General features: G+C 39.7%; 1 protein-coding gene across 1 annotated transcript in view; it reads left to right on the forward strand.

Moving 5' to 3' along the window:
- Positions 1 to 10,686: 10,686 nt before the first annotated feature.
- The window catches only part of LRIG3 (leucine rich repeats and immunoglobulin like domains 3), a 50,642-nt gene continuing 36,119 nt past the window's right edge, over positions 10,687 to 25,209 (forward strand). Inside the window, exons 1-3 of the mRNA XM_059184774.1 lie at positions 10,687 to 11,071; positions 16,756 to 16,827; positions 17,030 to 17,104. Of these exons, the coding sequence (XP_059040757.1) occupies positions 10,824 to 11,071; positions 16,756 to 16,827; positions 17,030 to 17,104 (395 nt within the window). The 5' untranslated portion in view covers positions 10,687 to 10,823. The remainder of the gene's footprint in view (positions 11,072 to 16,755; positions 16,828 to 17,029; positions 17,105 to 25,209) is intronic.

A 25,209-nucleotide genomic window follows, 5' to 3' on the forward strand; every position in this document is an offset into this window, starting at 1 on the left:
TACCAAAGGATTGAGATTATCGCCCACATACTTTCAGACAACAATGTTACTTTTTACTTAATAAGAACTAACTTCTCATTAACTTTCTTTCAATCCAAACAGGAAAAAACAAATCTGTTTTGATGGAAACAATACGACCAAGGAGACAGAGGAGAGGACCAGGTAACGGTACTCAACTGGAAGGGGGCACATTCTGCTTAAGGGGAATATTGAAACTGGAAACACAAAGCTTTTAATAGTCATTGAGACATTCAGCCCCATATACAAACCTCTCATTATGTGACTGCTCTGGAGATACAAACATTTAATGAAGTTTCTCTGATTACTCTGCCATGCCAGACAGTGTTGTAGGCATGGAGTTTTAGTGGTAAAACAGGACCAAGTTTCCACTCTGCCAAGGGGCTACCTTCTGGTGGGAGATAGAAGAAGAAAGAAAGAAAGGAAGGAAGAGAGAAAGATAAGGAGGGAAAAGAAAAAAGAGAAGATAAAAAAGGAAAAGGAAAGGAAAGGAATGGAAAGAAAAAGAAAGGAAAAAGAAAATAGAGAGTATGTAATCACTATCAGGTAATGATAATACAAAGAAGTAAAATAAGGCAAGAACTAGAGCTTATCTAGGGGCAGGGAGGGAGGAAAGGGAGGTTATTTTGAAGCTGTGGAAAGGAAGATTCTCTGGGAGGTGAAATTTGAGCTAGGGGGTGATCAAGGAAGCACAGCCTAGGCCTGGCTGAATGAACAACAACTGAAACTATCTTCAGGTGAGTATAACCTTGGCATGCTCCAGAAACAAGAGGAAAGAGACTAAGCATGGTGCTGCCAGAGGGAGACTGATACAAATCAGAGCAGAGAGGTGGGAGATAAGGTTGGGGGGAAGGAAGCAACCCCTGCTGGCCCTGCAGACCACATCACAGGGAAAACTCTGGATTTAATACCAAGTGTGAGAGAATCTGCAGATGGATTTGGAACAGAAGCATAGAGGAGTCTCGTTTATGTTTAAAAAAATTTAGGTTGTTTTGTGGAGAACTGATAATAGGAATTTAAGAGTGGCATCAGAGATGGGTAAGAAGTTTGTCTATTAATCCAGGAGAAAGATGAAGGGAGCTGAAATAGGGTTGTGGGAACGGAGGGGTGGAAACTGGTGAGAAGCAGCATATATTTCAAAAATAGAACCAACAGGACTTGCCGAAGTGAGAGGAGAGTTGCAAATTGCGAGAGAAAGAGAAGAGTGGAGGAGAATCCCCAGTGAACAGGCGAGAGATGGTGCCACCAGCTGAGATGGCAACTTGCGACGGTTCCTGGTCTCAAAGACTCAAGGAACTTGTGTCATAGGGAAGAAACCCACACACACACACCTGACAAGTGTTGTAACACAAATACACTCAGGAATTTCCTGATCTCTGGATTTTCCATAACTGTAAGTGCTTCTTCTTTTGCCTTTAGCACAAATAGGTCTCTGAATAGTGCGGCCTGTTGAGATACATGGTATTTTAATATTGGCTGATTGTATAATTGGTTTGTACAGTAACATTATTTATAGTTACGTATCATATAAATGTCTATTGCTTGTCACCATAGAACGTATCCTTCTTGTCCCTGTAAATATATAGGAAAGTATGTTTCTTTTTTGCCAGATTTCCATACTGGCCGTAGGCAACCATGATTACTCAAGATAGAATCATAGTCTCCTTTTCAGTACTCCATAAGATTCATCTATATTAGACAGAGCAGAACAGGAAGAGAGAGGAGCTTCATGCACTCACGGAAAGGGTTTCGTCACCCATAGAAAGAAAGTATATAAGAAAGGCCACATAGTAATAGGAGAATTAAACCCCCACAATTTCAGAGTGGCAACTTGCAGATTCCCAAATTTTGGAGGGTGTGTTAAAATGCAGATCACCAGAACCTGTCTATAGAATTTTTTATTCAGTACATTGAGAAAGGGGCCAAACAGTCTTTTTGTTTATTAAGCCACCCCTAGAGATCTGATACTAAAGTTATATTGATCACCCTAGAGAAACATTATCATCTATAAGTACCCTTGTTTTATCCTGTGCCTTCTAAATAGTACATAGATGAATCATATCCAGTATAAAGTTTTAGAACCAAGGATGACAAAAGAGGAGAGATTTTTTAAAGATTGTCTCACCTAAACCTTTTATTTTTTTCTAATATCAAGTTTTAAGAAACAGATTGCTCTTAACTTCAGATCTAGTTACACATAAAACACATCTTAAAGAAGTAACTATAGTTATCAAATAAGGATTGCCTTAGGATATTTTAGTTATTTTTAATGGAGGCAAGCATGCTACATTTGAGTGATTTTATAAAAGGTGATTTAATTTTTTTTTTTGCCTAGGGCAAAAACTTTAGAAAGAGCTTTTGTGACTGCAATCAGTATGTTCAAATTATGCATAATTTTGTTTCCAATATTTTCGTCTTGGATCACAAGAAGTCAAGTATAATTACTAACAAGATGGAGAATTCTACCCTCACCTTGAGACATTTAGCATGTACTCTCATTAAAACTATAGGAAAAACTATATATAGGAAAAGATCCAAAGTTACAAGGAAAAAAAAGTAGTACATTTTATTGTTCCCTTTACAAGCATATCAATTTCAATGAATAATCACAAACTTCAGGAAAATGCTCATCAACTTCTAATGCTATAGAATCCTTTTGGGACAGACCCATCGGCATTTATTATAATTAATTATTCATGTTTTCATTAACTTCCTATGGTATACTCTCATTAGGTGAAATAAAGATTGTGTCCATATTTCTGTTCTTAAGATAGGTCTTGGCTTTTAAAAATTTTACCACTGCATTAAATAATTTAATGCTCTAGGAAAACCTGCTCAAATAAACTTTATTTTTAATAACTTACTTAAGAAATAACTGGAAAAAATCAATATACTTTATATGAATTATTTTTGTGTACAGACTCATAAAATCATAGATGAGAGCTCTTAACATTGGATGATAATAAAAATTCAAAAATGAAGTAACAACTTTTAATACAGGGGAGCCTGTGTCTCTAGCACTTTCTCTTATAATATTAGAAAATATAGATTTTTATCAGAACTCCAGTAAGTTCAATTTCATGGTGTCTCTTATATTACTCAGAATAGAAACTCTTTGTCATAGTGATGGCTTAATAAGTTTAAATGAAGACAATGAAATTTACTCTCTCATAATTTGAGTTGGGTCTTTGAATGTGAGAAAGACTCTAGCTCAAGCATTACTGAGACGACTTGCACAGAGTTCCCTGAAGAAAGGAAGCTTCTGAGATGTTCCTGGGGCAATGGACTTGAAGGACACCCTTTTAAAAAAAGTTGTTTGGGAAACCAGAATTCAAAACTAGCCAATCTGGGACACTTTAAGAAAAATTCTCCGTACACTGTTAGAAGACTTAGAAAGCATAAAAATTAGCATTACCTAATAAATCAAATGCTTAAAGAAAATTCTGCTACCACATATAAAGCATCTCAACAGTTGAAATATAATCTTTAGTATTAATATTTCCTTTCTCTGGGTTTCTCAGACAAATGTATCCCATTCATGAGTCCCCTAATTAGGTACAGCCCTAGACAAATTGCAAAGAAAGCCAAGGCTGTCTCCTTTTCTGCATCGTTACCATCTTCTGATTAGCAACCACCTAGGTTCTCCTGCAAGCCATTTGGACTTTTATAGAACACTGACTCTAAAATGCCAGTGACACCTTACATGACACTCCTGGAGGTGAGGGTGTATTGACATTGCAGAAGAGAACTTTAGGGAGAGAGTCGCGTTTGAGCCCATAGTTAATCTCTAATGGCTAGATTTCAAGGAACACTCTGATACTGGGCAGGCATATTAACCTTTATGAATCAGAAAGTAAGGTGACTGATTTAAATATCTACATAAAGACAAACAATTTTCCCTAAACGTCGATTAAAGAAGAGAAGGAGGAAAAGAAAGGAGAGGCAATGACTGTAGTCAGACACCATCAAAAATTACCAGGCAAATTCCATGTATGCTTCCCCTATTGATTCCAACTTACCCCTTCTCTGGAGCATTTAGGCAGGCTTTGGAAACTTCATTCTTCTGACTCTAGTGGAAAGCAGTGTAGCATGGTGCTTAAGAGAGTACACCATGGAGGAAGATTGATTGGGTTGCAAACCCAACTCCGACATGGGGAAATTCTTAAGCATCTCCATACTTTAGTTTCCTAGTCTGCAACATGGGGGTGATGTCATACAGGGTGGTAGTAAGTAGTAAATGAGGGGACACACAGCAAATGTTAAGAAAATTGTAAGAATAGTGAAAGCTTGACAGGGCTTGAATATCTTCACTTGTCGGGTCCCAGGAGTCTCTTACTTCTCCTTTGCCACACTTACTATGCAAGGCAAATGACCAGAAAAGAGATATTCTTGATCCTCATGAGGGTGTAAGATAGAGGAACAGTGGTGCTTGTGAGAAAGAAAGAATTGCAATTATTTAATTCACAAAGAAGAAAACTAAGAAGTTATTTCTAGGAACCATTTATATTTTGCCCAAAGAAGCAGAAAAGCTCAAATGACAGCAAGAGAGCAGGAGGAATTTATTTATGTGGGGCTGTAAGGATGAATCCTCTGACTGAAAAAGGTGTTCAAGTCTGAAAGTATTGCCATGGGAGCGGAGGAGGCTGCCTGCTACAGACATGGTTCTGCCCTGGCCAAGTGGATAAGTAAGGTGCCCTTGAAAGCTTCTTCAAGTTCTACGTATATATTTCCAAGGGAATCTTTCTGTATGTGTATATAAACATAACAGAAACATGTAAAGCTTTGGGCTAAAAATTTAAGATTTTAGAACAAAAGTATTTGTTCTGCTTTTACTACGACAGGAGCACAGTGTTACATTGAAGCTGACCCATAAAACCAAAATTCTTCTTCATTCTCTATTTGAGAATCCTTCTGATGCGTAATGACATAGTAAACACTGTAGCTTGATAGAGATCCTTATATTTAGCCATAGAAGCAGAGTTTTAATGCAGGGCACTTGATTTTGAGAATATTCATGACAGAGTCACCTTAATCTGATAGACTTGGGTAAACATCAAGAGTGAAAGAGGATGAATCTATAAATAAAAGCAATAAATAACTCATTTATGAGGCTCTTACAGTTTGGAAATGCAAATTAATTCTTAGAATACTGTATAGATGAACTGCACATCCAAGAAGTGAAAGAAAAATATTCTTCAGAAAAGTTCTCAGGGGGGATATATGAGTCTTTTCAGTAAACATGCCTAATGATTCTTTTTTACCTCATGGCATAAATCATAACAAATTGAGTTATGCAGTAACTTTTGGAGATGGCATAAGAGGCCTATTAAAAATCTCATGATTTGTATTGTATGCTGTCATAACACATAGATTAAGGGTCTTATATGAAGGTTATAAAATGTTTTGTTTGTTTTCCGTTTTAAGGTTAAATATTATTTTCCTTAGGACAAATAGTTGAGGGTTTCCTTAATTGTTTCCTTAATTCCAATATTCCACTGGTCAAAAACCCCAACAGCAGAATGTTTCTATAGTGAACTTACTTTATATACTTGAAACATGGAAAGAAAACAGCAACTTGGGAGTTTAGTAACAGGAACTAGAATCTACACAGGGCTTTGCAGTCACAGCATACTACTGTTTAGCAACGTGTCAGTCTTCACCTGTTTTATAGACCAGCACCATGAGGTAATATATGCCAAAGCTACAATGCATTTGACCTCCCTGTCAGCCTTCTGACTATCTCACATCCTTCATAACAAACTCTCAATCATTTAGATTTCTGCATTTTTGACAGGGTGGGCTATTTTTTATCTGTTGAGATTCCCAGTAGGGTCTTAGTAATACTGCTGGCTACAGAAAAAGAAGGGAACAGACATTGAAAGAAGAGAAATGTGCCCTGAAGTCCTTAAAGGAATGAAGAAACTGGAGACCATTGAAAGGATCTGTTGCGGGAGAACGACACACCACTGAGAAGAATCTGGAGGAGGTCATAGTTCTGAGCTTTCACCCTTTCCCTACTCCCACCTCAGGGCTTCCCACTCCCAGTAGCTCCTGGCTACACCTAGGTGATTTCCAGGGTATCTAGTTCTGTCCACAATATGAATTCTGCTCAGAGCACTCATTATTCCTAGTGGGTGACTTGAGAAATGGGTAAAACAAAAGATAGGATATGTGTAATTTGTGGTTAAATGAATAGAATGTTCAGGTAACATTGTTTTCAATTACAGTAATATCACACAGTTGGCCAACTTGAGAGAAACAGATGGGTGGTCATCTTCATTTTTCTAACTATTTTCTGAAGAGTTAGGACATGTTCATAGCAGGGCTTTTTTAAAGTAAGATTCTATTCTCCTGTTCTCTAAGTAAAGCACTGCACTTTTTGTGAGAGAGGAGGGTTATCTATTTCTTCTAAAATGCCTTAATGAATGGGAAAAGATATGGTTAGGTTACAGAGTACAGCAACATTTGCTTTTGGCATCATTATCTGGGGATTTTTTTGTGCTTTTCTTCCTCCTTTGCCTTATCTCTTTTCCCTTTTCACAGTTCACACTTACACAAGCTGTGTCATTCATTGTAATGATAAAGTAAGTACTGAGTGTTTAGCTTTCATTCTTGCCCTGGGATGTTAAAACTGACAGCTTAGCACCTCTATTACTTTTTATCGGTGAGTCATTGCCCTTGCCAACACTCAAGATAAGAAAGTCTCACACTTGCCAGAGAGAGGAAAAAAAAAAACAGGAAAACTGAAAAGAGAACTGGGGCTGGGTTACACTAACCACAAAATGGGTGAAAGAAGGCTGTTTTAGAAAAATGGATGGGAATTGCCATTCACCAGGACAAAGTTATTAATGAGAAACTGTCTGGGGTGATGTAGGTCATTCCAATAGTCAGTTTTCAACCACCCAGTTAACCAGTGTAAACCTCTGAAGGAGCACAGAAAGCCAGCACTTGATCTCCTTTTAATCCAAATGTTAAAAGACCTCCGTTCAAAATGAATCTGGCTCCTTCACACTAAATCCTTATTTATGAGAGATTAGCCAAAAGAACGGAAAATCAACATTTGATACTACTGTATTTGTGTGTGTGTGTGTGTGTGTGTGTGTGTGAGTATGAATGTGTGTACACAGATAAACTACCTCATAAGAAGATCAGAGAATTCAATGACACATTAAAATCCACCGATAAATTTGAGGAGATTAAACAGAGTTTTATGTTCCTTTTCCTCCTCTATTACAAACGATCTTTCCTGACATTCTGCCTCCATTCCCACTGTCTACGCCCCTACAAACGAAATGGCACAGATGTGGAAGGAAACTGCTCATTCAGTAGCCACACCATAGAAGTTCTGAAGTATGGTTCATAAAGGGTTTTAGAAGTCTGGGAAAATAGTACAATGATTTAAAGTTCCCATGTAGAACTAGTTCCCCTTCTATTGAGTGAATTATTGAAGTCATACTGAGATGGAGAATAGCCATATTAATGTGTGCTAAAACCATTTCATGTCATCATTGTTAGCTCTCCCAATGACCATGTGAAGTTCTGAGCAAGCATAAGCCACGTCCATAAAATATCCTCTGCTGATTGATTCCCAATTACAATTACTTTGAAGTGGAAGAAGAACTTTAAAATGCTTGCAAAGCAATCCGTGTGAAGAAATCTCCTAATCTATAATTTCTCCCCAGTTATTCAATTGTCTTGTCCATACCTAATCTGATAGCATTGTATTATAGTAATTACCTTTTAAGAATCTTTCCCAAGTTTCAAATTCATCATTAGCTATCATTAAGCTACCAAATTCATTATTTGTTACAAGGAATAAAGCTACTTCCGGTTGTACTCGGATTTATTTGATTAACATAATACTTAATTCCCTTGTGTAATTATAGACATAAGCAAGCCTGGAACTACTATGAATCGACCTCCTCTCAGAAGGAGCAACCCTGTAAAGAAAGGATGTACCAGGTAGGGGCTGGTTGCGTCTAGGTTTCAGCTACTCATAGGTATTAGTCAATAAATCTTACAGAAGGAATTAAAAGTAACAGCTAATCCAGGGAACTGACTTGGAAAATCTAAGCATTATCTAGGAAGTTCCAGAATAAAAATGGCCAATTACATTCCAGTGAATAGTGGATATGCTGGTAGTGTGAGGGATAGTTAAAACAGGATTCAAGGAAGCCTTCTTCAAAAAGAGGAATGCGAAAGTTGAAGCCCAAACCAATCAGATGGGAAAGAGACATAGGCCCCAGGGGATGAAAGAGAGCCAAAGGCAGAGGGCAGCATGGGAAAAGAACTGCCAGTAGTTCCTAGAGTAAAAGGAACAGGATTAAATAAAATGAATTAAAGAGGTGAGTAGAAGCCAAATACATGTTATGCCAGAGAATTTAAACTTTACTCTGAGAAAAGTAGGAATCGGGCTTTTGAGTCAGAGGCTCCGATTTGAGTCATAGGCTCCGATTTGATAAGCTTTTGGCTTATCACGTTGAGTGCAACGTGGAGAAAAGACTGAAATGCCAGACAGAGGAGGCTGTAGCAGGAATCCAAGCATGAGCTGCTGGTGGTCTCAGTTTGCATTGTATCTATGGAGATGGATAAGAGATATACATGGAGCTGCTCGCTTCATTAGAACTTGCTGATTGTAGAGGTGATGGGGACCATGAGGAAATATTAAGGGTGAATGAGGTTTCTGGAGTAGTTGACATGGGGACAGAGGGAGGTATCATTCCTCAAGATATTAAACTCAGGAGGAAAAGGAGTAAGGCTGAGGGGTGATGAAATTTAATTCTAGACATGTTACATTTGAATATCCAGGGTGAGATGACCTATGAGTGGTTGAATATACAAGTCTACAGTTTAAGAGAAAGATGTGGGCCAGAAATATGGATATGGTAAATATCAGCGCAGAGGTGTGAATAAATTCACAGAAAATGAAATAAGGAAAGTGGAAAATGGGGAAAGAAACCAAGCCAAACTTCCTCAAAATGGTAGCCCATTTCTCACTACTGCTGTCATGTGGGTGATATGTTAATTAGCAAGTTGCCATACTTATACACAAAGGCATGTGCATAATAGCATACTTCTTTTCAAAAACTCCAATGAACTAAGCCTGATTTTCCTTACATGAAATAGATGGAGAAGACTGAGCTGAAAAATCCATAGCATGACTGTTCTGTTTCTTGACTCCAAGCAGTCAGAATGATCATTCAAAACCAAGGTGCTGTCATTATAAATATTTCCTAATTGCACATCATCAAAAAGAGTGGTGCAGGTGACACTAACAGTAACTGGAAGATGATGGGATATCTTACCTAAAGTGTTTTTCACCTTCAAAGGGAGTCTTTTCTCTCCCTCAAGACTGGGGTTGCTTTTGCAGGTGATTTGCTACAGTGGAAATTAAAAAGTTAAAGTCTCCACTCTACAAACTATCTCTACTCCTCAATAATGAGCGGTTTAAACAGCCCATACAGAATGCTTTGGCAGACAGCATAAGAAACAATGACTGCAGAAGTCGCATTTTAAAAATAAGCTTCCTCTTTTTACCACAAACAGGTTAGTAACTTTCTCTGGGTATATATCCTCACCTAGAGGAGCAGGGTGTTCACAGATGAACTCTGGGGTTTCCAAAATCCTGCCGCCCCAATCACCTGCAAGAATTAGGTTAGAACATAGACTTCACTGGGGAAGTCCCATATGCCTGAATCCACCCCCCACCCCACGCAGATAGACAAGTACTTCTAGCCTGGTAGCATTCTCAATAAGTATTTGTCATCACTCAAAACTCAGGTAGACCACGGTGCCTATGTTAATCTTTTCCTTCAAGGTCCTAGTTCTCATTTTGCCTTGAAGTAACTGTGACTATTTTTATTATTTCCAGCTATTGCATACACTCTATGACTGCCATCACAACTTAGTAGAAGGTCACTTCCCATAATTTCCCCACAGCTCTAGCCAGTGCACCAAAGGTGGCTGTTTGTAACGCAATATACCATTTCCAACAATTTTATTGTTTTTATATTTTGAGCTAATATATAACGGGAAAAAAATCGACCAATATTAATGTTAGAACAACTGTATTTTCACTGAAACCACTGTTTCATCCGTGGATGGTAGGGTAATTTCTAATTCTTTTTCTTTTTTTTTTTTCGATTTGGAATTTAAAGTTTTCCTGATAAAGCTAACTTTACTCCCCTCACGTCCGCCAAAATACCTCCAACTCCGAAAGCTGGCCTAATTTTGTTCAGTTGTTTGCACACTCCCTTTTTCTCTTCAACTCCATCTGATATATGTTTCCCAGGACCTAGTGGAGACTGCTGGCCGCGGAGGCTGGAAAATATAACTCCGAATTTCCTACAATCTCAGCTCCACTTTCTCCCGCGCTCCCGCCCGGGTCTGGAGCCCTGTTGTTGTCACGTGGACTCGGGGCGACGGGGCCGGGCCGGCCAATGGACGCGCGGCTGCGCCGCACACCCCGCCTCCCGACTCCGCCGCGCCGGGACTTTGCGCATTAACGCGGGGAGGAGGCGAAAAAGTTTCTTTGCGGGCGAGAGGGACTTGGGCGCGCCGACGCTGTTCGGACTGCAGCGCCGCTGCAGCTGGCGGTCTGCTCTGGCTTCCCTCTCGCTGCTCCAGGGCATGCAAGGGCCGAGCTGCTGGCGGTAGAAGAAAGGACTTTGTCGGGAGCGCGGGACAAGGGCGCGCGCACGCGGCTTCGAGCGCGGGCGGCCACCCTTCGGCTGCAAGTTGGTGCCGGGCCCCCAGCGCGCGCCGGCTGCGGAGCGCCGGGCAGGGTGAGAGGCCGCAGGAGCGCGATGGGCGCCCTCGAGAAGCTCCGCGCGCCGTCGGTGGCACTGGGACTGCTGCTGGGTGCAGTGCTGGGACGCCTGGGCCCGGTCGAGGGCAGCGGTCGGGGCAGCCCGGGGGCACTGGGGCAGTCTTCCGAGGTCGCCGCCGAGCGCCTGTGTCCCGCTCCTTGCCGGTGCCTCGGGGACCTCCTGGACTGCAGCCGCCAGCGGCTGGCGCGCCTTCCGGAGTCTCTTCCGCCCTGGATCGCTCGCCTGTAAGTATTTTTCTTGAGGGCAGAGGGGGACCCGCCTGAGAATCGCGAGGGGCCGGTTCGCTGGGCGCGCGGTTGCCTTTTCTGGGGGAGCTGCTCCTGACCCAGGCCTCAAGCGGCGCTCGGTGGAGATGGAAAAGGAGCCATCGAGGCCTCCAGTTGCCCAGCCCTCGTGCCTAGCGGGCCGCGCGGTGGGCCCTGGGCTTGCCCCACCTGGCCGCAGGTGGGCGAGGGAAAGGAGCCACTGACAACTCCGAGGAGTAGAGTCAAGGTCCTGAGCCCCGAGGCTGCCAAGTGGATTCAAATGCGCGCCCCTGCGTGGGCGGGACAGCAGAGGTGGCAATCTGCGGGTTACTGGAGTTCGCGGTTCTCCCAGAGGGTACGATCCTGTGGCTCAACTACAGTTTCTAACTCTTTCAGGCCCCCTTGCCTGTTCCCAGCCAGTAACTGAATGAGCTCCTTTCATTTGAGAAGCTTCCTCACCAGAGTTCGGTCACTGTCCAAGCTATAGTAGACATCGTCTTGTTCTCGCCCCTGTGCTTAATTTCGCTATAGGAAATTCCATAAAGCTTCAACCAAATTGTAACACATCCTGGTTCCGGTAAGAAGCTGGCGAAACTAATCAGTAGATATGGAAAGAAAGGAACTAGAGTTTTCAGAACGAAGGGCGTGATTTCTGTAGCTTTGCAGCAAACAGTTTAAGAGAGAGGACTGGGCGCTGTTACGCAAGTTTTTGGATGGGAGCTGTGAAGTCTGAAAACCTGAAATCACTGCCAACTGCGTGGAAGAACAAGGAAGAAAATGTAGTTTAGTTGGAAGGGCTGATTCTTTACAAATGTCATCTCCTTATTCTCTCCCAGCACTAGTGTTGTTAAAATTGGGGGACTTGTGTAAAATGTAAGCAATTACAAGTTGTGTTTCTTTAGAAAAAAAAAAAAAAGTTATCTTGTCTAAAAGAAATAATGTGCAGTCCATCCTTAACCCTCGGTTTTGGGCCTAGCAGAATTGCAATGGACATTCGACATTCTTAAAACAATTCTACTAGACTATCCTAACATCCTAATAGTAGTAAGAAGTTTGGTTCCATAGTTTAAGAAACTGTTTTTAAATCATTGTGCAAATCAGAATCTTTATTTGTGAATTGTGCAATGGTTAGCCATCAAAATCATATTCTTTGTGTTAATAAACCTTAGTTTATTAAAAAAGTGGAATTATAGAGTTTTAGATTTTCTAATCTCTTAACATGGGATGTCTTGTTTAATAGTTTTTTGTTTTTGTTTTTGTTTTATAATTGAAGAAGGAGATAAGGGCTTTAACCTGAAGCAGGAAGACTTTCAATTAGTTGTGGCTAATTCTGTTCAATTGCCTCTTGTGGAGGTCATGCTGCCTTATTCATGAAATGTGAATGGCTCTATTGACAACATATGGAACTGAACTGGAGGTGAACATGTATGAATAATAGAGAGATGAGAAAAAGAAAATGAATAGCTCTTCCTGGGGTGTGTTTAGAAATGCTTGAATGATTCACCAAAGTTAGCTTATATCAGTAGTTTTTCCTTGTCAAGTAATTTACTGGGTCATGCCAGTGTACAATATATATTTTGTGTGTATATTTGGATGTCTTAAAAAAAACTATTAGTCTTGATTAGAAGTTGAGTTAAACCAAAAGGTTTTTGATACCTATTTAAACATTGTCTTAAAAGTAGCTGACCTAATTAAGGATTTTGTTTTGCAGATAATTTGGTGGCACACTAAAAACAAATTACAGTTTATTTGGTTAGCACAATCTTTAATTACATTTCCGCCAGCAGTAAATTGTCTCAATACAAGTCCACATTCCTTAAATATATGTGAAAATAAGTTCCACTTGTACAAATAAGCGCTAGGTCTGTAGTCAGAAGCCCCACTGTGAACACTCATTGGACAGCTCTGTCATTCTTGTACTTGTGTGACTTTTAACCAGCTTTGTAGTTGTCACCAAACCATGTGGTCTACATTCTTTATTGTAAATGTTTCTTTTGTTTGTGCCTAAAGCTCTAGAGATCTCCTCTCTCTGCCTTTGAAAGAGGCAGAAAAACACGTGGAATTGGGCTTTAATTCTCAGTTACTTGGTGTTTGGAACAAGAGGCATAAGATAGCTGTTTCTTAAATTTTACATAATTATATAAATATTTAGGTAGACTGTTTTAGAGTTCAGAAGTAAACAGAAAAATACATATTGTTTTTTCCCATATCTTAACTTTTTCTTGGGTAATTAAGATAGTAAACCTTTGCCTTAGGACTAATTTATGAAAGCACCATTCAAGGAGACTTTATCTTTTGTATCATTTGTTGAATTTGCAAGTTTAAAAAAATTAATTTCTCTAAAATACGTGTGCATGTATTTTTTCACTTTATTTAGTTGTAACTTACTGCTTTAAGAATCTCACTTGTGAAAAATTAGTTTGAGCTGTAAAATAATATTGTAGTTCTCCTTTCAAATAGTGACTTGTAATACTTTAATGAAAAGTGGCTTTTAAAACAGTAACTATTTGAAGCTTTGCTTAGAGCTGCCTTTAAAGGCAGACTTGAGTGTACATCTAGATTTTGTGCTAACAAAGTGTTCTGAACCTAAAAAGGAGTTGCTGGATGGAATATGTTAGCCAAAAGAGGGAAAAGTTGATCAATTGCCAATGAGAGCTTAATGTATTAAAATCTCACTGGAATTTCAGAATTATTTATCTTATCACGTAGAAATGTTTGCATGAGCTGGACTGAGGCGAAAGTCCGAAAGGTACTTTCTGCTGCTGTGACTTCTTTAGTGTTAGCCTGTTATAAAATCGTCTGGTCGGTACCAGAATTGGGGCTGGGGTGGGGGTCATGGTCCTCATGGTTTTCACAGCTGTTTTTCTATATTTTCCAGACTAAAACTTGAACATAGCAGGCTGATTTATGAGTCACTTTGGATCAGTGTCTTAAAACAGCTACAGCCTGGCTTTTTGTTTTTCAGTTTTCCAGATTTCTGCTGAATTAGCAGCTCTGCAGGCCCCAGTGGGATTGATTAAGAAGCTGTGCTGGATTTGCATTTTAAAATTTGACTTGGAAGTCAGATTTCCAAATGCTAAAAGGAAGAAAATGATGGCTGGAACCAAATGTTATAAATCAATTATTTTCATATATATTTATTCGCTTGCTAATGTGCAGGAGGAAAGATATTTTTTTCTACTATGTAGAGTTTGATTTTCCAGCATTTGGCCAGCTGAGTTCTAGGTAAATAACACCTCCCCGCCTTACCACTTATCCCATTTATTAAACTCACTACAGAGTTTTTTGAAAAGGTTTTCTGGGGAAAATGTTCATACATGGAACTCTGAAAATGAAGAATCTTCTTTTCTTACTGAACGTTCTCATGGGTTTAAGAAAATATCGACATTGTACAACTTGTTTTTGTTTTTAATGTGCTCTAGTCATAGAAACAATATAGGGAAGATTTAGGAAAATGTGACATCCTTTAACTAGAAAGTAATCATTTTTGAAACATAAACTGTATTAAACCTAAATTTAGACACATTAAAAGTTTCATGGCTTAAGTATTTAGCAGTAAAAGTCACTTAAGAGGTGATTTTTTTTTTCTCCCACATAATGTGGTTTTAATAGTACACAAAACTCAGGAATGGAAGTGTGTTGCAATAACTAAAATATTTAAGGTTGCCAGCTCCCGCTTCTGGATCAGAAATGAGTGGTCTCCAGCATGTGCACACTTCTCGGAAGGCAGTTTCTCATTTTTAAAGTCTTTTGTTGGAGAACTCGTTCCATTACTGGTTGGGGGGGGGGAGTTAAACACCCTCTTTTCTCATAGGATTGCCTTAAAAAATAATCCTTAAAAGGAAGTGAAGTGTGGTTTTCGTTTTTTTTCTAATTAAAAAGAAAACCACCTGTAATAAATGTAAATGCCAGATCGGTTCCCCTTTTCCCTTTACACATTGAAACAATAGGGGATGCAGTTTTTCTGCTGGTTCAATGTTCTTTCGTTAAGTGGATCCAAATGAGACTTTCTGTTGATTCAGGCTACCTCCCAGGTGAAGGACTCTTTCTGCTGGTTGTTTTTGAAACCCTGTGGGAAATCTGTGACTGTCTGTGGTGCTAAAAGCACACAGGTTTTGTTTGAATCCTAACATGAGTTGTTGGGCTCACGGGTTCCTTGATGAACTCCAGACGGACGTGAGCTGGGCTGGGAGGGAAAGTGTCTGGCTCCAGCGTGGTGAGCATGCACCGCAGTGGTTGTAATTGCAGGATTTTTATAGTTTAAAGACTGTGCCAGATTTTTTTTTTTTTTTCATGTTATAACTCTACCAGAACAAATCTACTCATGTCTGTTACTGTCTGGTAGGTCTTTAGGCAAACATGTTTCAAATAAAACCTTTGCAGATTTTTTTTTTTTTTTTTTTTTTTTTTTTTTTTTTTTTTTTTTTAGGTGAAATAGAGAAATCCAGGTTTAATCTCAAAACAAACATGAAAAGACTAAAAGGATCCTTGATTTCTTATTGTTCACTTGGTAGACTGGACAAAGTTTGACTGTATTTCTCTGGGTGTGATGTTTCTGCCTTTTGTTTTGGGTTCATGCTTTGCATCAGTACAGTTTGGTTCTCTAAAACGCTGGTTGGTTAAAAGTAAACACTGAAAGAATTCATTTGGTAAGGGTTGGTAAACCTCTTTGGAGGAGAGAACTTTCAGCCATACAGTTTGTAAGTCTGGTTTTCAGTAGCTGTTCCAGCCTTTCACTTTCAATTCACCACACAACAGGCACACACTCAGTGTGTCAACACATAAAAGAATGTAAGTGAACATTTACTGGGCTTTCTTTAACATTGTGAAGTCTTAAATGCCAAGATGGCCTAGTCTAGGAGTATTGTATATGTAGGAGTTCTGTTTTATTTTTCTAAAAATAACGATGTCTTATGGAAATTGTTAGTAAGTCCGATGAAGTCTCTAAGAAGCAGATTTATTTAATGATTGCGAAGAAATCTGATCGTGGGTTCCTATATAGCCTGCGTTGTACGTGGTTTATGTGGCTTAAATTATACATTATATTATCAGTTACTGAGATGTGGGGAATTCAGGAAAGTAGAGTTGTTGTTTTCGACTCTCTTGACACACATACACACAATGATACCTTCAGTAATTTGGTACCTAAACCCAGAGAAACAAATAGGTGTGAAAAGTAATTTCTATTTTGTTTGCCTCTAATAAGAGCACTGATGCTTAATTTTATGATAATAGTAAAAAGGTTTCTTTAGAGGTTTGAGTTTCAACAGCCTGCCTAATGAGCCACTTTTCATAGGCCATGACTTCATCATATCATGTTGGAGGTGCGGAGATGGTAGGGGAGGGGGAGGGTGAAGCAAAACAACCAGTTCACAAAAGACCTGTTCACCCTTTGCCAAAAAAACATCTCCTAAAACTCTGTGGGCTTGAAGGACTTGAGCCTACCAGCCTCCTAAACTAATTTTGTCCTCAGAATTTATATTTGTGAGTTTGGCAATGTGGTTGTCATCTAGTTTGGGGATAGGATGAACCAGATCTTTCTTAAATTGTCACTAGTGTCGATAGAGGTATTCCATAAATCCATTCTATCTTGTACATCATTAAACACCACTAGTGATTTTTGGAAACCACTTACAACTTGACTTTTTTTTTTTTTCTTGTAGGGACTTGAGTCACAACAGATTGTCTTTCATCAAGGCAAATTCCACAAGCCACCTTCAAAACCTTCGAGAAGTGTGAGTCTTCCTTTCTATTTGAGATTTGAATGAAATATGCTATTTAACCATAAAGAACGTTTGGATTGCAATTAATTAAAGATTTTTTAACTTGGGAGGTATTTTTAAATAATTTTATGAAGTTTTCACCTCTGTGATTTACAGATAATCTAATCAGCTTTTCTTTTTTTTCTGTTTTTTTGTTTCGTTTGGGCACTTAAAGGAAACTGAACAACAATGAATTGGAGACCATTCCGAATCTAGGACCAGTCTCAGCCAATATTACACTTCTGTCCTTGTAAGTGAATGTTAATAGGATTTTGCATGTATGTTTGCAAGGACCGTGGGTAGCAGTTCCACAGTTCCATATGGGCTGGAGTAAAGGTCTTATGAACAAAGTATGAATACTTCCTTCTGTAGATAATGAAGAAGGTTTTTTAAAAAATTGGTTGGCTTGTTTTCCAGCCTTTTTTTTTTTCCTAAATTTTAAGTACCATTTTAACAACACACTTTCCTTGTTGCTGTCACTGCTGAACTGGTATCCCAGATTCAGAGAAGCTGCCTTTACCTCATAGAGACATGGGTTTGATTATGTCCTGCAGACTAGGACTAATTCTGGTCATTACTCAGTGGCCGGCATGGGATCTGTGGATTAAGTATTACACAGTTGCTACTGGAGGGTGATCGGAATTGTTTTGTGAGAGGAAGTGGGAGTTGGTAATAAGGCACTGGAGTATTTTCTTTAAAGTGTGGTACCTGTAGTAGAAATCGAGATTCAGAAACATCAACTCAAAATATCAACTTTATACAGTTAAAATTAAGTATGTGATTGAAATTATAAATACCATTGCATGTTGTTTTGCAAAGATGAGTTTTCACATTAAAATTGTGCTAAATTTTCTGTATTTTTAAGACCTAACATGTTTATAGTCACACATTGGAGATGTTTTAGAATAATTTTGACTTTTGGCACTTAGGGGCAGCATTTAGAATGTGCAGTATTTATTTCTAAACTTTAAGTAGCTTGCCACCTTAATCTTGAATAATTTAAAAATATACCTAAACCACCGAGGTTAAAATATTTTCCTTCCTTAAACCAGTTAAAAGCCCACCATTGTTGGTTGCTTCTGAGAAAGGTGTCGCGAGGGTTAAAATTATACAGTAAATTTCAGGAAAGCTGTTCAATTAATTAAAGTGATCACTACCCAATTGCTTACATCTGGTGATTTATAGAGGTTGGTTTTTACTGAGGGCCCAGGTCACCTAAGTCACGGGTGCAGCCGCTGTGTCTGCTTCCCTCTGTTTGAATAAGAACTAAGTGACATTTGATACTGATGTGGTTTTTCCAAAGATCAGAAACAGAAAGGAATGAAAAAAAAAAAAAAAAGGAGTCGGTATTTGACAAATAAACACTAAATTTCAAAAACATTTTTATGCTAGCATTAATACCTGTTTTCTTTGTCTTTCGCATTTGCTTAAGAACTTAGAGTCCAAATGGAATACTGGTTTTAGTATCTTAAACAGCTTTAGCTATTCTCATTTGACCAATGGGGTCTTTCTAACTCCCAGGGAATGCTGCTTCCCCCTGCTGTTCTTACTCTGTGTCTTGGCAGATTCTGTCAGCATGTTCAAGAGAGTCTTGAGTTGAGAGTCATTGCATGCTTCATGGCTGAGAGGGTCCACAGTGGAGTTTTGGATTTTTGGGTGGGGTGGAGAAAACAGTCTTCCCTTTGCCTTGGTGTAGAGTTGAAATCCCAAGAACCTGTAAGGAAATCAGAAACTTCTATTGGGAATAAATAACCAGTGATTTTATACTTCCAAGCTTTCATTTATAATTAGAAAACCGAAATGCAGTCTGGAAAGATGGAAACCTTGCAAAATTTGAACTGTTTTCCCTGTTTTCATTTGTTTTATTTTAGTGAGTGCTGAGTAATCTTTACTGACCTTGAATAATCTCACTTTTCTTTCTCCTTAATTTGTTGCATTGCATCTGACCAGGGATTATTTTGTTCATTTTATGTAATGGTAAATACTAATTACCGAGATTATGTAGTATCTGCAGAGGGTTATTTATGTGATGAGACTGCTAATTCAATGTGGGTTGTGAAAAATTGTCTTCATACCTATGAAATAGTTGAAAATGTATTTCTCTGGCTCTTCTACAATGGTTTTCTCCTGTAGGTGTCTTTGGGTGTTGCATATACCATCATTGTTCCTAAAGCACCATTAATTTCTGTCTTGTGTTACATAGGATAGAGCATTTTCTTTTATATAGAAACACATGAACATCAGAGCTAAAAATTGGTACTGAAATTTCAAAAGAAATAGTTCAACTATATACCATGGCTTAGGTTAGAAAATTTCCATGGCACCATGGTTAAATACCATGTCATTCCAAGCAGCTCACAGAGCTGTTTGACTTTTATTTGATCAAGGGTTTTGTTTTGTTTTGTTTTGCTTTGTTTTTTAACATTTTGTGGAGAGAAGCAGATTTTGGGGGTCATTTGCACAAGTTAAATCCTTTGAAAATATGTTAAAGGAAAGGAGAAATCAGTTGGAATCTTGAGCAGAAGATTTAATGTTGGTGCTCCATGCTGTTGCTGCGATGAGCAGTGGGGGGACCCTTCCCAGCTGGATGCAGGGATGTTTACCTGGTGAGAACTGTCCTCCTTGCTCATCTTTAGCAGTAAATGGCACCCCATGTCCAGAGATGAACATCTGATCATATTCAGACCACTTCTGATAATGTCAGTGAAGCCTGGAGAAGTACCAGGGTTTTGGGGTGCCAGGTGGATGAGCATTAAACTCCCCCATTAACAGAGCTCATCTCTCCCCTTTTTGGGGATCTGTGAGAATGCAAAAGACCTAAATAGATTTGCTTTCCTTTGAATCCCACCTAGCATGATCTCAGAAGTCAAGCCCCTGCTAAGGGCAGGACATGGTTTGTGGGTTTTATTTTGCTTTGTTGTTCCTTTTTTCCTCTGTCTTGCAGCCTTGCCAGCCAGGATGCTATATTTTAAGGGAAGAAATGCATAAAGTTTGGAATGAACATATAGTAAAACTATTACCCTGGCATAAGTAAGTTGATTTTTCCGGACATGGTAGTTTCTGTGTCCTGTGAAGCAGCATGAGCCACTCAAGCATGGGACATTTTTGAAAACTGTGACTTGAGTTAGGACAGGTTTGAATCCATGAGCCCTATAACATTATTGTTGAACAAAAGAGTTCTCATTGGTCATTAAATAAAGCTGGTTAGGTCTTAGTCTGGACACTGATGGTTTCTATATAGCACCCAACATGTAAGTACTTATCTATATGTTAGAATTGAAAAGCTTTAGGTCCCTGAATGTCAAAGGAGTACCCCGATTACTTGTCAAAAGATGTAGATTTCCTGACCCTATCCCTAGAGATTCTGAATTAATGAGATGGGGTGGGGCCCAGGAATGTCCATTTTAACACATCTACTTTACCACATCTGATTAGATATTGCATAAATATTTCTGGAGCTACTGATAAACCCCAGTTTGTTATAATCAAATAAGCCTTTTCTTATTATTTCTCATCTCAAAGGTAGAGCATTTCTCCCATATCCACCATGGTCTTCATAGTCTCTAATTTTTCTGAAAATGGCAATGTCATCCTTCCAGAGTGATTATTGTAACTATTGATCACTTTGCTGATAGGACCACAAAATGTGAGTTCTACCGATGGACAGCCAATGAAGAGATTTAAAACAGAGTAAGGTGATCAGTTTTGCTATTTGACAGTGTCACTCTGGCTTTAGTGTGGAAGATGTCCTAGTGGTGGCTGAGGGTGGTATGGAAAGGGCAGATCCCCGTGGGGTCGGAGGGAGGAACCACCGCAGGCCTGAGAGTGATGACAGCATTGTGTCACTGCAGCAGAACAGCCGGTAAAGCAAAGCTCAAGTTGGATGGAATTATTTGCCGCCTCTTCCCTTTGCTAGGTTTGAGATCTTAGTCAAGTTACTATTTATGTTTCCTTATCTCCAAAATGAGAATTATAACAATGCCCACCTTATAGGGTTGTTGTGAGGATTTGGAAAAATAATGCCGATAAAACCATTGGACAGATGCTGAGTGCTCAGTGACGATGAGCTGTGATCATCATGATGACAGTCATGCACTTGAGTGAAATTCACTGAATAAATGAGCAGGGCATTTTAAGGGCTGGGGACACAGCAGTGAACACACCAGACAACTTGCTCCTGTGAAGTTTCTATTCTAGTGAGGAGTAAAAGAAAATGAGTAACAATTCTTTTTTAAAAAAAAGATCACTTCAGTTCCTTGGTACATGCTGTCAAGGAAAAGGGAGGAGGACCAGAAGAGCCCTTTAATGGGGCTGGGAAAGGCTTCTGAGTATTTACCAAATCCTTCTATGTGCTTGGGTACTGGTCTAAGGTGAAGGTTCAGCAGTGAACAGACAGATGAAATCCCTGCCCTCACAGAGCTGCCTTCTCATGGAAGGAGAAGGACAAAAAGTCAAGTAAAAGATGTGGTCAGAAGGTGGTGATTGGTAGGGAGGAAAAAGCAGCGAGGAGGCAGAGGAGTGTGTGTGGCAGAATAGGGGTTACAGTTTTAAAGGGGGTTGCAGGGAGGGGCTTGCTACGAAGGTGACACTTGAATCGGGGAAGGGGGAGGTAAGTGTTGTGTGCAGCCATCTCCTTAAGCCTCCCCTACCCTCTCCAGGTCCATCTTGCCTCTTATATCCAACTCTTACATGGCAATGAACGAGTTTATTTCTGTTTTTCTCCCATGCTATATACTTTGGGGCTTGTGGCTGACTCTCATTTTCCCCAGCACTAAGTGCAGGTGTATGGTGTATAGCTGGTGCTAGGTATAACAATTAAGGAATATTTATGGAAAGCCACATGCACTTAACATTATCCAGGCAGGTGTATTCGTCTATGCTACTGGCTAAAAATTTACAGTGGAAACAAAGCATACCTATGTTTTACTTAACTTCTGTTCAGCTCTGCATGCATGGTAAATAATAGTAATCAATTGTAACAACAGCAACAATAATAAGTAAAAGAAAGAAGTGGTTTAAGTAGGGAAGGGATTCGGCTCACCACTCTCACCAGTGAACACGTGCCCTATAGTGCGTTTGAGATGGAAGTGTGTGGGAAATAAAAGGCCCCTTTTGTATTTGCCTTTTTCAGTTTCAGCATCTCAATACACCAGGGATGACTTTTGTCTTCAGAGATACAGATTTTTCATAGACCCTGTGTCCAGCACACATGTGAACTACTTTATTGGGTCCTAAACTAAAAATTCAAAACGAAAAATACTAACAAAATAAAAAATCGATCTGTTCCAATACTGAAGAAAAAACTGGCCCTCTAGGACTCAGAGAGGGAGAGGGAAGGAGAATAGGTTCCCATAAGAACACTTTGCTGGTGTTATAAGGGATCTTCCAGGGTGTGTTAGTGATAGATGTTTTCCCTCATGCATTTCAGGGTAGAACTCAGGTCTCACTGAACTATCAGTCCCCTAAGATGCCCAGGCCAGAATTTGGCCCAGAGGAGGTTCTCCTTCAATATCTGAGTGGACGAGAGGAAGGCCCAAGCTGGAAACGGGGCACACGTGTTGTTATCTTGTCTGTCACTAGTGTCTTGTCTGACCTCAGGCAGACTTAATTACCTCTGCTTTATCTGTAAGAGCAGTGGGAGATGTCTGCACCTCTATTTCAGGTAGTTCCAGTACAGAATCGAATGGCTTAAAGCACAGGTGAGGACTCTGAAAAGTGTGAGCCACAACAGTTGGATCTGAGAAGGACAGCAGGAGTTAGAAACCTTATCCTGGCAGCAGCCGGTGAGGGAGAAAGAAAGAACTTTGCATCTGGACTGGGTTATCTGGAAAACTTTTGCTCTCTTCAAGTAGTTCAAAGAGCTGGTAAACACTCAGTTATAATAATAATGGAGCAACATTTCTAGCCCAAGGGCTTGTGCGTCTATAAGGAAGATTTTGAGCTGTTCTGGGTGCCCAGCAACACCACCTACTATGTGTTAAGTACTGGGGAACAAAGGAAAAGAGAACTTGGCCTCTGCCCTCAGGAGGCTTTGAATAATGAACAAAGGGAAGATCGACAATACAGACATGCTCCCCATAGGATGATGCCCTGGATGATGGGGAGATGCCCAGCTGGGTCAGTGCAGAAGAGCGCTGCAGCTTCCGTGTGTGCGGAGGGCAAGGGTGTGTGAGGTCTAGAGAAGGAAAAGACACGCGGTGCATTGGTTAGCAACACACTTAGCTGTTTTAAAGGTTTAGGGGACCGAGTGACGTATTTCCTAGGCAGAGGAATGAAATGACTACATTTCACTGATGCACAGAATCATCTTCTCTCCTTGTTTTCAGGTAGTCATTAAACCATGTTCATTTTCAAAATCAAAGGCCATGAAGATAAATAATGTGCTTTTTTTAAAAAATCATAAACAGTTATGACTTGCCAATTACCTGCTATCCAGCCATCCTTAAAACTATCCCAACTCTGAGCCTTGCTCTATGTTAGGGCCATCCATATCTTTCTTTGTCCCCACAAAAGGAAACTGACCATAGGGCAGGTGTCATATCATACTTGTATGTATGATATATGTATGATGTATGTATTATATATATATGTATGATGTATGTATGAATGAAAAGGGTGGGTGGGGCTGGGCGAGTGATCAGAAATCAGATCTGCAGTATTCTCTTATTGATGTATTGACCCCAGCACCATATTAGGTGGAAACTTCATCCATAAGCACGCATTTTTCATTGAACATTTCAAAAATCAGCCTAATAAAAAAACCGGGAGACAGTGATTTGAGAGACTATTGCTTGGTTATATCATACCGAGTTTATTTAAATAATTCATCAGACTTACTTTGATTTTTTAAAAACATATTGATATTTTAATAGTTCACAGCTCAGAGACACAGCTTCATACAGGGAAGGCAAAGTGTTATGTTTTCAAGTGATGATGTAGATAAGTAATTTTGTAACTATGTGGTAAAGTTCAAATAGTTGTTTGTTTTTAAACCAAACCTATGTAAGTCAGCTTTTGAAAGGAGGTTGCCATTGCATCATATTAATTAGGGAAGTGGGGAGAAGCTTTGGTCAGCATTAGAATTTAAGTTTCTGGGGAATCAGGGAGCTTTGTTCTGATTAAGATGGTAAATCCCATCTTCAGCCATTTGTGGGTATAGATGAGCCCATCGAATTTGAGCCCCTTAACTGAAAAGTTCATCCCCCAAATGTATGCCCCACTGATATGGACACTGATGTGTCTTTGTATTTAAAGGACATTGCATCAGAGGGCTGTAGCCTTCACCAGGATAAACAAACCAGACGTTATGGTGTTTAATGGGGATTAGCTCATAAAGCTCAAGTCCTACAAAATAAATACATAAGCATCGTAATACGATGTTATATTCTTTTATTGGATTTTAAAGTGTTGGTACATGATTTGCACGTAAGAGTTTACTGTACACAGAGATGTATTCTCTACCCTCTGTTTATCTGCACAATTACTCATAAACCAGTCCCCACAATACAAGTTTGCTGGGTGTTCGAACTCTCAATCTAGATTTGAAACATAAATTTGTAATCCTGCTGTGGTGCTTTCAACCGTTGAGGAATTTCCCATAGCTCTTAGGTCAAGAGTAGAATCCATCCCAAGACCTCCAATGGTCTGGATGATCTGAGTCCTCTTTTCCAGTGGGTTTCCTCTAGGCCCCTTTCTTCCTTCTAGCAGTGTGCAAGCTTGTTCTGTGTCAGGCCCCGTTACAGACTTTTCTCTCGGCCTACAGTACTCACTCTTGCCCAGCACTGTTTTCCTATCACCCTCCCTTAGAGTCCACATTATTATCATACACATGGTGACATTTGTATCAGTTGTGTATCTGAGATTCTTTCATGTCCCTTTCCCCCACCAGAATGAAATTTCCTAAAAGCTGAGAGCGCGTGTGTTTTCATCCCCGTGTGTTTTCATAACCCTAGCATGTAGCTCCATGTCTGGCACCTGGGAGGTATGCATGGTTATTGAATGAATGACTCAATGAAGAGCCCAGACCCAGTTAATATTATATATAGTTAATTGTAGAAAAAAACTATTCAGTTAACCTTTCTGTGTGTGCCCCTCCATATACACTTAAAAATCATTTTCAGGACTAAAACTTGCTTTTTCCAAGGTAACAACATTCTTAGATTTGACATCATGAACCAGTGGACGACTTTGGTCAGTGGCTGTTCTGGGAGCCCGTAAAATGGTTTTGAACTTGACCTTCCAGCATAGCTTGCCAGAAATTCACCTGTATGACCAGCATCTATCCTGAACCTGCACCATTTTCTCATCTCTCCCTTCAATGTCATGCTAGCCATTTTGACTGCTGCTTTGAAGTTT

The sequence above is a fragment of the Mustela lutreola genome, chromosome 8 (genome assembly GCF_030435805.1).
Source record: "Mustela lutreola isolate mMusLut2 chromosome 8, mMusLut2.pri, whole genome shotgun sequence".
NCBI classification, from domain to species: Eukaryota; Metazoa; Chordata; class Mammalia; order Carnivora; family Mustelidae; genus Mustela; species Mustela lutreola.